This window comes from Haliotis rufescens, unplaced genomic scaffold (assembly GCF_023055435.1).
Source record: "Haliotis rufescens isolate VD_foot unplaced genomic scaffold, xgHalRufe1.0.p SCAF_5, whole genome shotgun sequence".
In the NCBI taxonomy this organism is placed as follows: Eukaryota; Metazoa; Mollusca; class Gastropoda; order Lepetellida; family Haliotidae; genus Haliotis; species Haliotis rufescens.
In genome coordinates, this window is record NW_025964223.1 from 54,119,983 (window position 1) to 54,133,843 (window position 13,861).

Here is a 13,861-nt window from a genome sequence, read left to right on the forward strand (position 1 = left end):
AAACTATCCTTCAAATATGGAAATATGGAACTGGAAATAGTAGACTCTTATGTATATCTTGGTATAAAATTTCATAAAAATAGAACTTTTGCACATGCGGTTAAGACCTTGGCAGAGAAACAACTTAACTGAAATAGAGGTCTTGAATATTAACAGAAATCGACAAATATTTTTAATAAATACCATTCTGTACCATCGATGATAGGAATTACACTTTTTGCAATGCTTTCAATTCCAAGTGTGATATGCTACCATAATTTGAATGAATCTAAATGTGACCGTGAAACAAAAGGTGTTGAAATCCTTAAGTTCGTCAAACGGATATGAATTTATCTTCACAGGTAGCGTTTTATGTGTTAATATAATGTTTTCTAAAACTCTGAACGGAGAAACTGACTATTCATGGTGTTTATACAGGAATTCTAACATAGAGAAACTCACAGTTACCCAGTCCCCTGAAATCCGTCAAACATCTTGTCGGAATGCGAATAAACAAAGGCCTTTCTCAGTTGAAAGCATGGTACTCACTGCATTCCCCAAGGGAGCTAAAACATACCTGCCACTAGCGAGGAGAAACAATAAAGCGCTACTAAAAGTATCTTATTTACACACTGATACTGACTACCGTTACAGTTAACATTCATATATTTCTTATGTTGAAATCAGGTATGGCGCATGTAGAAGAAACAAATTATGCAAAAAATGAATTAAGCATTTAGAAACCTGACGCGCACTTCTGATGTTTAATCCGTAATCTGTGGGTTGGTTGACTTCACATCCATTGATATTGCACTGACCCTCTAATCTGTTCAATCATATCTGACTGCAGTTAGACATTCATATCAATGACTACATCTAAATTAATACCCAAATCGTTGATTAAATAATTACCCCAAAGAAGAGAAAACGCCAAATGAGAACAGCTGCTTTATACCAGACACCCTCGTCAGATCACACACTTTATAGATAGGGACAGAGGTTGGTATACCACTACTTTCACCCTAAAGCAATAGACTGTTCACCTGGGGAATGACGACAACCACAGGTGATAGGGCTATGCTATGGGATAATGACGACACAAAGCTGTTACAGAAGTACTTGTTGCATAATATGTAATTGGGATCCTTGAAAAAAGAAGGGTAATATTTTTAGCACACGAAGACGTATTTGCCTTGTATTTGTTTTGTTTGTTGTTGTTTAACGTCGCTCTCAGCAATATTCCAGCTATATGACGGCGGTCTGTAAATAATCGAATATGGACCAGAAAATCCAGTGATTGACATCATGAACATCGATCCACGCAATTGGGATACGATGACATGCATCAACCAAGTCAGCGAGCCTGACCACTCGATATTTGCTTTGTACATAAGAACAAGTAACTGTACATAAACATTTTCTTTGAAACTTGTGGTTTTGCTTTTTAGTCAACAGAACTTTGCACGAAGACCCTTCTATTGGAAGATATCATTGTTGCAGCCTCCTCGTGTAAAACGTCATGAATGTGTTTAAACAACTGTATCAAAAACGAAGTGAGTGAGTCAAAATGTAACACATATTTGAATAATATAATATATTTCCCCCCGATGTAATGAGTTTGGACACGAGCTGGATATTGAGTATTCTCTGGCGTTGACGTTTTGCATTTTATTCAAGACACGGCATGTTATCTCAATCAGTCCATCCCCCAGACAAACAATCTTTTTCAGGGTTTATTATAGTGCAGTTTTTCAAATTTATCAACTGAGACATTAAAATCAAGATTTGAAGAATGTGACTCATTATCAACTTAGCTTTATCTGGACAGTTACTTTGGCGACCTATATAGAATTATCTGGGATTCAATCATTCCGACACCAAGCACTTTATAGTTAATATGTTCAAGTTTTACATCGCATCAGCAATCTTTCAGTTTATAGCGACGACATAATATGTGTAATATGTTTTAGTATTGTTTAAAATTGAGTTTTAATATTATATAATATCGTTGTAACTTACATTGCACCACATAGGTTTCAACAGATTATTATCACATCAGTAAGCATAATATCTTGTTATGTACCGCCGTTGTTCAGGCTTGCTGACTTGGTTGATGCATGTCATCGTATCCCAATTGTGTGGTCCAAGATGCTAATCACTGGATTGTCTGGTCCAGACTCGATTATTTACAGACCGCCGTCATATAGCTGGAACATTGCTGAGTGCGGCGTTAAACAACAAACCAACCAACTAATAACAATATCAAATCAAAGACATATATATATGAATATCAATGATAACTATCAATGTGACCACACATGACTTGTGACCATAAGTTTATCGATATATACTTGTACATCAATAGGCCCGTGAAGATTCCGGTGTAGTATAGGTCTTCAGCAACCCATACTTGCCGTAAAAGGTGACTATGAAAGTCCTAAAAGGCGACAAACGGGATCGGGTGGTTAGGATCGCTGACTTGGTTGATACATGCCATCGATCCCAATTGCGTGGATCGATGCTCATGATATTAATCACTGTAGACTCGATTATTTACAGATCGCCGTCATATAGCTGGAATATTGCTGAGTGCAGCGTTAAACAACAAACCAACCAAACCAAGTATACATCAATAAACACAGGCTCTGTCCTGAAATGTTGTATCCTGCTTCACTTGGCTTGAGCAAAGTGGAAAAACATCCGCGGATCTGTACTCTGTCGACCACAACATGTTTTGAACGATACATCAACGTAGCAATAAATAAAGTTATCATTAAAAGACACGTCTACAATAATGTAACACATGCTGTACTCACATGATTTGCCTTCCGGATGTTTTGTAGAGTTGATAATAGCCGAGGAAGCTGTTGCTTTCCCAGGAAGACAGCCATGGTATGTATGTTCAAGTAGGCCTATCAGATGAAACAATATTCAACTATCTATTATATTCATACATATTCATGCGTAATTTTGACATGAATTAGAATGTTAGTTTTATAACGATTTTGGTTGTAAGTGGACACATAATATTATCTGACAAAATATAGGCTATTTTCTGTATATCACAGGTTGATAAAATTTGGGTTTAACACAAGGCACTTGTTTGAGAGACTACGTCGCTCACGCACTGCACGATTCTGTACAGCATTAATACACGGCATATTATTGTTTCCCCACATACAAGATCCATATTCTAAAACAGACCCCACTATCGTGTCATATAACGTTGTAAATGTACGGTATTGCATACCACATAATATAAGATAGCTACGCGAAAAATCGCAAAGAACAATGAAGAACGAAGCGTGGTTTATTTCACGATAATCCATTGTTCTGTCATGACGTTTTTTTCAGGAGATTCGAACTTGAGCTCGCAACTTGATGAGAGGGGAGTGTCTAGTGAGTTGTTCCCCATAGATGTAGCCAGGCAAAGCAGATAAACGCGATGGCAGAACTATCGCATCCAAAACCGGGAGACATTTGACAATCGGTACAGAAAAGGTACAGGTAATCAATCAATTGATTTTGATAATAAAATATAAGAAACCATGCTCGGGTGGGACCCTCGTGTGAAAACGCCTGTGATGACTGGATATTGTGTTATGTGCATATTGATCTTGGTAGACAAGAAAACGAATACGTTTTCACGCTCTGACCTTTATGAAACTCCTGGGCCGTTACAAATGTACCTTTTAAGTATTAATAAACTGCACAATTTAGGTGAAAGTTGTTTCGTAACGATATACATGTATACTGAACCGCAAAAGAAACGACAAAAGGATAGATGTATGAGAAACCTTATTTGTCCAAACACTGTAAACATACATTGAAACACAACACTAGTCTCTGAGAAGTCAGTATCACGTATGTCCGCCATGTGCATTGATGACTGCTGTGCAACGTCGATACATTGAATAGATGAGACGGTTCAGCTGCAGTTGTCGGCTCTGGTCGGACGTCATTCAGCCGTCTTTGAATCACGTCCCACAGGTGCTCAATTGGATTTAAATTGGGACTGAGGGCAGGCCACTGCATGGTTCTTATGCCTAATGCTGGAGGAAGTCTCGTGTTGCTCTCGCAGTGTGGGCACGAGCGTTATTATGCTGAAACTCGTGGTTGCGGCGACGTGCCAAATGATTTATGGCGTGTGGTCTCAAGACTTGATCAATGTACCGAGCTGCTGTGACACCATTGCCCCATTTCCGCAGCAGTGACAAAGCAATCTTGAAGATGCTGTCGCACAATCTGACGATCCTGACGTCGGTTGGTGACCCTTGGTCTTCCACTACGTGGTCGGTCATATGTAGCGTTGGTGGTCTGGTACCATTGCTGGAGCCCGTATATTGTCCTCCCGTGGACTTGAAATGCATTGGCTACTTGCCGGGCGGTTTGTCCAGCTTGCAATCGACCACGGGCTTGGTGTCGCTGATTACTTGTCAAACTTGGCATGTGGTAGCAATTCAATAACGAATGAATGTTATCCTATCTGGGTGGATTTTTATAGGGGAACGCATGTGCATTTCAATTTGCACGGAACTCACGTGCATCAGGTTACCATGGCCGTTGCCGTGATGCGTTTGGGGGGTCGGATATATTGACATCTGCTTTGTTTTTTTTATATTCATCAAATGTCATTTTTCCGTACAAGGTAATGTTAAATATTAGAAACTTTGACAAAAATTACCCAGATATTTAAATGGCAACTGTTCATGCAATGTTACTTGGGGTTACGTTTCTTTTGCGGTTCAGTATATGTTACTTAAGGTGCCTTTTGAATGATTTATTACCATGATTTTTCTATTGTATTTCGGTAGCATGCTCGACCGCATGGCATTACTTTTAAACTATAGGGTGATGTAAACCACAAATATATATATAGAGAGAGGTTGTCACCCGTGTGTGTTTTAAAGATGGTAAATATCCTGTTTTAGGAATAAACATTGTAAACACATCCTCTCTCACAGACGACAAGACCATCAAGACTGCCCCTGATGACAAGGGCAAGTCCATAGTCATCATGGACACTGTCCACTTCCATGAGCTAGTCAACAACATCCTCAAAGACCCCACCACCTACTCCAAGATCAAGAAGGACCCGACTGCCAAACTCCTTCGCCAACATAAAACCCTCTTCAAACAACTAAAAGACAACTTTGAAATTACCCAAGTACTTCACCACCAACTCACCTTCGCTTGTTCACTCTCGTCTTTTTGAAAATGATAAAGACGAGGGTTTGCGACATACGTTCTTGTGTACGACAGGGCAATAGCTATTAACAGCTTTTGCTGTTGGTACGCACAGTTAGCTTGGGGCCTTAGTCAGCATCCCGGCGTTCCCAAAGCAATCATCCTACCCCACCTTCTGCATCCGCCTTTGCTGTTATATTACATTATGAACTAATTTATGTTAATGTAGGATAATTACAAAAAATCCTGTAGGTTTTATTTTCTGTATAGAAGTCCGAGTTTTATATACGGGAAATGCCGCTATCATTGACGGTATGGTCCATTAACATCCTGTGCCCATTTTAGATTAGAAATAACGCACTTTAAGTGGTTCTCGGCAAGTGTATACTGTACTTATAATAATATAATAGGAATAGTCAACTCATTCAAGATTGTATGAACAAGTTTGAGCAAAATGTAATGCTAGCGGCCCATTTGGGCATTGTCCATGACCAGTAAATTATTTATGAACGTATACTGATGAGTAAGTTTGAAAATTATATAGTTCGGAAGTTATGATAGCGACCACCTTTAATACTTTAACACTTACTAATATGTAAATGGGGTGTATGGTTACAACAAGGTTACAACATGGTTATTACATCCCAAATTTTGCGTCCTGTTTGTGGGATAATTGCTAGCAGCTATGTAAAATGCTAATTGGGGCTTTTCAAAGCTGTTAATATGGCAAATGTCAACACATTTTTGAGACAAAGTCCAAGGTTCGAGATAACATGCAAAAAGAATATGTTCGAGATAACGAATTTCGAGATAAGGGGGTCCGACTGTATGTCCGAAACACGATATACTTGGGCGACGACAACAGAAGTCATGTTTGGCTTATTCATCCAACCAGTAAATTCACGGAACAAACACTTTTGAAGCAAATATTAATTCTCACCATTCCAACGTCAGGAATGAGACGCTAATGTTAACAAACTATTTTTGATAGAAACAGGTTCAAAATCCAAACAATATTTTTAATATAGCAAAATAAAATATACGTTATTTGTATTTGAGAACATTAGTAATTACAACAAGATAATAAAACAAAATGGTGTCATAGGTCCACATAGACTCTAAAACAAATATTATTGATATGTGATTTACTTTAAACACATACATTGATTTTCAACTGCTTTAACGCTATAAAGATTAACTACTACCCTTCTAAAAATACTGGTCATAGTTTAGTTCGTTGCACCAGAGGCTGCACCCAATCGCAGTAATCGGATGGGCCTTGTTATAACACAGACACCATGCTAGGCCTACCTGACGGTGATGTGATGTGGATGTTCTGCCACTAATTGGTCTCAATCCAGGAACTGCCCGAGCTATTATTGTGGCTGTTTGGTATCGATTCCGCCGATGCCGCACGACTGTCCCGTGACATGAATGTTGCCCTGCTGTATATAAAGTCTCCAAAGAGATGATATTGTGTTTTGATGAACATTAAAATGTCTGGCAACTTCGGTTTGCGCCGTTCCTGTTTGCAGCATGCCCACAGCAAGTGGACGTTGATTTTCATCAAGCCGCGGCATTGCGTAAGCCTTAATTACGGTTAAACAACAGTGCTTTTATTGGCGCCTGATGGCTAAATATTAATTTTTGTTGTAGCACAGTTACTTTTTCCCCGTTAGTATGCTAGTATTGTCAGACCCGAATAGTTTCAAAACTGAGACTGTATATTCAACACAAATTACTTGATTGGGAAAAGTTATTGAAATATCTTCAGCGCAAATGCGCGAATGCATTTTGTTTCCCGATATATTAGGTGACCAAACATAAAAAATCCTGACTATTTTGACCATAAAATATGTTTGATATCTGCGGTTATCACAGCTGTGCGAAATGCAACTGTCAAAAGTATGACTGGCTACTGCAACAGATTTGAAATGACTGGAGAGATGTGTATTACCGGGACATCTATAATGACTCGCTCAAGTATCATGATCTGGTGTGTTGTGGACTTATTGCCACTTCTACTGGCTTGACGGGTGATCGGCTTGGAAGGATGCTGCCTCAATACTGTGACACCAACGACCTATGATACCAGACCTGTTTGTGAAGGTATTTGCAAAGAATGTCTTTGTCCCTGCTATATTCTAGCCGTACATGGAATTAAAGCAAAGGGTGTTGCTGCATCATTATCATACAAGCGAGACACAGTGCTTGTGCGCCGGGCTTATTTCTAATACATTTCACATCCGTTTATGTCTATACCAATGTGCAACGTCGCTAATGTACTGAGCATCCTTTGTCTAATTTAAAGTTCTGTGACTTGGTTTACAGACTCTGTGCGAAAGCAGAGATCTGATTATTTACATGTCCTTATATTCCAATGACCGCCTCCGTGGTCTAGTGGTAGAACTTCCACCCGAAGGTCCGGGGTTCGATCCCCGGCCGCGTCATACCAAAAGACGTTAAAAGATAGTTGACATCCAGAACTATCCAGAACTATAGCCGTATTGCTCATGTTTATATGACAGTCTTATGGATTCGAATAGTGTTTCGGTCGGGTAGCCTAGTGGTTAAAGCGTTCGCTCGTCACGCCGAAGACCCGGGTTCGATTCCCGACATGGGTACAATGTGTGAAGCCCATTTCTGGTGTCCCCCGCCGTGATATTGCTGGAATATTGCTAAAAGCGGCGTAAAACCAAACTCACTCACTCGAATAGTGTTTGCACCTTATACACTCTGAAATCAATGTGCCTGAATACACAAGTTTAGCTATGTTTGCTGTTTAGCACACCATTTCATGCTCTCATGCGTAAACATTGCACATGCAAGTTTGAGCATCCGTTATTTTCTATGCTTATAATCTCGTTTGTAATTGATAGCTGATCAACATACATGCAATCGTTTTCTAAACCCGTTGACATGGTGTCGGGCGAATCGATTTGATTTAGAAAATCATTATTTCACACGTATAATGTCAGTTTTCAACAAAAGGAATATGATGAGTAGATGACTTATTTTTCTTTGTTGCAACAAGTATATACTTTAAGTTATGACGATTTTCAAGGTTACTATTCTATAACAGTAATTGAACTCAATACTTGTGAAATGGAGACACCAAACGCTGGACCTGCTGAATTATTTCTCGACAAAAAGAGAAAGTTGCCTATTGGAATGTCATGTGCTTAAAGAGTTTCATTCTGTGAATTTTACAATGCGTAACATGGAACGCGTGTGCTTGGAATATTACAAAATGAACTGAGTTTATCTAAGTTCATAACGGAGAATTCTCTACATGTGCCTGGTCACTATCTCAAGTCCACCATTGGTCTATTGGTCTATTGGAACCAAGAATCCTACGGATGACACCTTGTTGAATTGCAGGTCGTTCTTCCTGAAGATGTTGACGGAGTTACTGATTCTGTGGTCCAAGATGACATAACGTCTGTCTAGCTCATCCCACAGATGCCCCCAAAAGTTATGTTCGGGGCTCTCAGGACTCTTCTGTGTGGGGCAAACATTGGCATGTTGAAAATGGCCCTTCGTGCTTGCAAGAGGCTGGACAACGACAGGATGTATGAGTTAGAAGGTGAAGGACCCAGATGTAGCGATCCTGGGCAACTGTTGTCATGTGATGTCACCCTTATCTTACGCTATTCGTTTACATTTTTAAGAGTATATATATCGCCCCGATTATGTTTCTAGGTTTTCCAGCACCATACCAGTGCTCGTGGGTTTCACCGAAGTGGTAAACGTCTAAGACCTGCATCACTTCGGGCTTGCCTCCCACATTAAGTTGACACGCAGTGACATTACTGGAATACTGTTAAAAGCGGCGTTAAACCCAACTCACTCACTCACGAGAGATGAGAAGGAGGAAAATAGCTGGGATTCAGCCTCCGGAATGCTGTTTGAAACATTATGTCTGAATTAATTAAATATTTTGCTTACGGTATTATGCGTGTCAATTTTTTATGTCAGTTCTTTATGATAACTGAATAACAGGTGCGAATTCAAATTAAGTATTTATTCATTATCTACATGCAAATAGGCAAATTGTAATTTGACAATTAGTATAATTAAAAACATCATGTGTTCTAAAAGCAATTATATTCTTTTCTCGCAATGATAATTTTTAACTTATAATTATGAGATGCGAGGTGAGGTGAAATGGGGTTTAACGTCGCGTCTAAGTATATAATTAATAGACACGCAAAGAGCTGAGAAGATAGTGTGAGGTTGTTCCCAACAGTAGTGTGTGCCTGCAGTGACGCGTGATCCGATTTCTTTTGTAATCAGTCTCGTTGCTGTCGTCTTTGTCAAGTATAGTCTTTATTGATCAGGTATTGTAGGCCACATGCCTATTATACATTACAGAGCATACAGTGAGAGAGAAACATTATAATACAAAAGTAAATTTTAGGTGAATTACACATAAGTAGTTTCATTGCTTTTTAAATGAATTCGGATAGATTTTGATGCCATTGGAATATTAAACGTATGTATGGAGGGGTACAGGTAAAACTTTTGGGGTATACATTTTCGTCTTAAAGGTATATATCGATCACAAATTTAAAAATTGATAATTCTTTTAAATATGTTTCTAAGTCGAAATTTGTTTTGAATAAACTGTAAAGAGTTGGTTTTGCGCTTGATGAAAGAGCTGCGTGCCAATTTTGTTCATAAGATAATTTTAGACGGATTATAAATTCCGACATAAAGCTGGAGATATTACTTATAAATTGTTGTTCCTATATGTAACCAAAACCAGTAGAGAATAGGATGTGTTTTACTTTTGATGCCCAGTTAGTTTTACCATTACTACGTTCTAACAATAATAAGTTATAACATTTCTTTACCAAACGTGATTCAGGCATATCAATTATTTTCCGCCAATACTTAACATCTTTAAATGCAGATATGTACATTGGGTATCTTCCGTATTTTCCTCTAACAACGTGGTTTGCGGATGACTGCTTAACACATAAAAATCTCTTACAGGCAAACATTTGCCTTCTATTTCTTCGTAATTATAAACACCCCAAACCAGGGCCATACAATAGAATTGGGCTGATTTGGGAATCAATGATTTTAAAAAATAGATTATGAGGTAATGGATTTAACATATATAATGTTTTAATAATTCCACACAGAACCGTTTTTGCCCGAGTTGATGCACTATTAACATGAGCAGACCACATTAGTGATCTAGAGAATAATAATCCCAAGTATTTTTAGCATGAAACACAAACAAGCTGGTGCTCGTTAAACTACCACTTTTCGACTCTTGATAAATTTCCACTATTTTTAAAAACAACGATTTAAGTTTCAGCTAAGTTAACAGACAACTGGTATTTATAACAAAAACAACTTAAAACGTTTATTCGTTTTTGTAGCCCATAGACAGTATCTGCAAAAAGAACAATATCATCTGCAAATAACAGCAAAAATACCTGTATGATATCAGGATGCAGCTGCACACCTGGTGCACATGAAGATGCTACTTGTTCAGCAAGCTCATTTATGAAAATGGAAAATAAGAAGGGGCTCAACACGCAACCTTGCCTGAGGCCTGCAGGACAATCAAAACTTTCAGATTTTATGTTATTTGATTTTACACATCCCTTCACACAACTATAGATAGATTCAAGTGCATTTAACATCTTGGGTGAAACTCCCCTGTATTTTAATATTAACCATCATTTAGATCTGTTTACAGAGTCGAAAGCTTTTTTGAAGTCCACAAAGAGCGCATAAAACTTACCACGTTTGTTAACCATAGTTTGTAAAATGAAAATATTATCTATTGTGCTATATCCTTTTCGAAATCCCGCTTGCGACTCGCTAATTTTGTCGTACGAATTTGCCCCAAATACTAATCTTGCATTAAGAACTGATGTATAAAGTTTACTTTAAGTGCTTAAAAGGAAAATACCTCTATATATAATTATTAGGATCAGGCTTATCACCTGATTTATACAAAGGAATATATGATACCTATACCCCATGATTCAGGGAAATAAGATGATTCAAAAAAGACAATAAACGACAATTCGATGTATGGCAACAATTTTATAGATTGCCTCTTGTATCTCTTCTTTAGTGATCGGAGAATCCAGTATACAGGTGGCCGTATCATCAGCATTTTAGTCAGTATCAGAATTTTCAGTCTGTTCTGGCAAATTAGCGTCACATTCTTCAAATAATTGTCAAGTGAACGCGCCTTTGTATTTATACACTTGTGTTGCGTGGTTTGTGGACCTGAAGCCGTAACAGTATATAAAGATCTCACCCACACCCAGTATTATTGATATCTCAGGAATTGCCATTCTATGCTGTTGAGCATTTTGTTTTAATTCTCTTCACATGCACCCACTATTCAAATGGCCAACAATTTCCAAACATGAACGTGCATGAGGAATGGGATGAAGTGTAACAGTCGTCATTCATCTTCCGTAATGCTGACTGAATTTGAATCGACGTGTCAAAGTTACTGATCATCATTAAACACCTAACTCGTACCTAAATATATTAATTTGTATCATTTTGGAGATAAATTTAACACTTGAAACACAGACATTAGCCTTTGGACAAGGTATGGCGCTCTCTATACACTTAAACATGCTGAAACATTTCTTTACATGGTAATGCTTTACTTGTATATATGACAGACGTTGAAAGTGTAGCGTAAGCCATCATGATGTGGGCAACTCTAACGAAAAGTAGGCAATGCTTGTAAGGTTTTGTTCTACGCCACAGATCACTATTATGACGTCACAGTCTGATATAGAACAATACCAATTTTCAAGCTCACTGTTGTAAAAAAAAATTGAAATACAATCTTTTTGTCGTCTTCTATCATTCTTTCTGCCCATAAGGTATTGCGAAACATACATTTTACTTTGAATATTGAAGTAACCAACAATAAATGAGAAAACAATTCTTTTCTTATCTTTATCTTATTATGATTGGTGGGTCAAATCAATTCCTTAAATCATACGTGGTCATTGTGAGTGAGTGAGTGAGTTTGGTTTTACGCCGCTTTTAGCAATATTCCAGCAATATCACGGCGGGGGACACCAGAAATGGGTTTCAAATATTGTACCCATGTCGGGAATCGAACCCGGGTCTTCAGCGTGACGGGCGAAAGCTTTAACCACAAGGCTACCCGACCGCCCTGGTCATTGTGAACTCTGATTGACCAACTGCAGTAGAATATTTTCAAAATTCATGGTAGAAATGTTAATAGCTACATATGCCACACCTGTCATGTGCATAAGGTTGATTTTCTATACAAAAAAAATAAAATAGTAATAATATCTCCAGCTGCGTCCAACTAGTATCATTCCAAATCATTCATGTGTGAAAATAGTGATTATGGATATCAATGATATTTTGAAAATATAACACACGAGTACACAATGACATTATCGGACGTGTAAATTGAATAGTGCATAATGTGAAATGCAGCAGCTGTACAGTGGTGTAATGGTGGAGACTGTTGTGATCCTTCTGCCATGTTCCGTTTTTTTCGGATAGCCAACGTTTTTTGCAGGTATAAATTGCAGAGCTGGTTACGAGATTGTGAGCATGCAGCTCCCCTTGCAGCCAGCAATAGTGTTCCTTAGCCCAACACACCACTTCGACCCTAACTTTGCCTAGACGCGTGGTGGGATGGGCTCGATCCTATCAATCGGCTGGTCATGCCAAGCCCTGTGCATAATATTGTATATACACACGTGTGATTTATTGAAATGTATATTTTGGTCTTGGCCATGTATCACTTCTCAGAATTCACCAATTATTGATGGATTAACTTGCCTAGAGTCTTATGCCAGAAGGCGATGGCTCATGGGCCAATCTGGTGCTGTTGACCTCCGAATAATGTATGTCTCCAATTTCTTATCAAGGGACGAACCAGTCTGCCTTTAAATTGGTAGATAAATATAGCTATTCGTGTCATATTTGCTGGAGTATACCACCCATGTATCCCTGGTGTTTGCATCCTGGAGATCCAATGCAATTTAACACTGTCCTTCTTGACACTCCATGGGGGATGGGGAGCAGGGTTGCTGAATAATTTTCTTTCACCATGGCTCTTTATCATTCTGGTTCAAAGCATAGACACTTAGAATCAAGCTCATCTGATGAGGGGGGCGGTCGGGTAGCCTAGTGGTTAAAGCGTTGGCTCGTCACGCCGAAGATTCGGGTTCGATTCCCGACATGGGTACAATGTGTGAAGCCCATTTCTGGTGTCCCCCGCCGTGATATTGCTGGAATATTGCTAAAAGCGGCGTAAAACCATACTCACTCACACATCTGATGAGACTGTTACACATTTTGATTCCTGGGCTCGATTTTTTGTGATCAAAGCTGCAGATCATTTACCCATCAAACTGAATCCCTTTGCCATTTTGAAAGCTAATTCATGGATATTGTGGAGAGGTGAAAAATGTGACCCACCTTCGTTCTGGCCCCCTTATTGTAGAATCTGTGAGAAAACAACAATCCCTCAATCTGCTATTAATCAGTCAATTTGCCAATGTTGAGGTTGTTGTTTCCGACCACAGGACACTCAACCCCTGCCGGGGCATTGTCAGAACAGGAAATAGTTGCAGAGTTGAAAACTCAAGAAGTGTCATCTGTGAAACGCTTCACCCCAAAAAAGGAGGATTCCACTATGGAACAAATGAACACG

At 38.8% G+C, this 13,861-nt stretch overlaps 1 protein-coding gene across 1 annotated transcript in view; it reads right to left on the reverse strand.

The window, feature by feature from the left end:
• Nucleotides 1-13,861, reverse strand: part of LOC124127348 (glycine N-phenylacetyltransferase-like) — a 36,402-nt gene that overhangs the window by 6,036 nt on the left and 16,505 nt on the right. The window contains exon 2 of the mRNA XM_046490746.2: nt 2,796-2,891. Coding sequence (XP_046346702.2) covers nt 2,796-2,870 — 75 coding nt within the window. The 5' untranslated portion in view covers nt 2,871-2,891. The remainder of the gene's footprint in view (nt 1-2,795; nt 2,892-13,861) is intronic.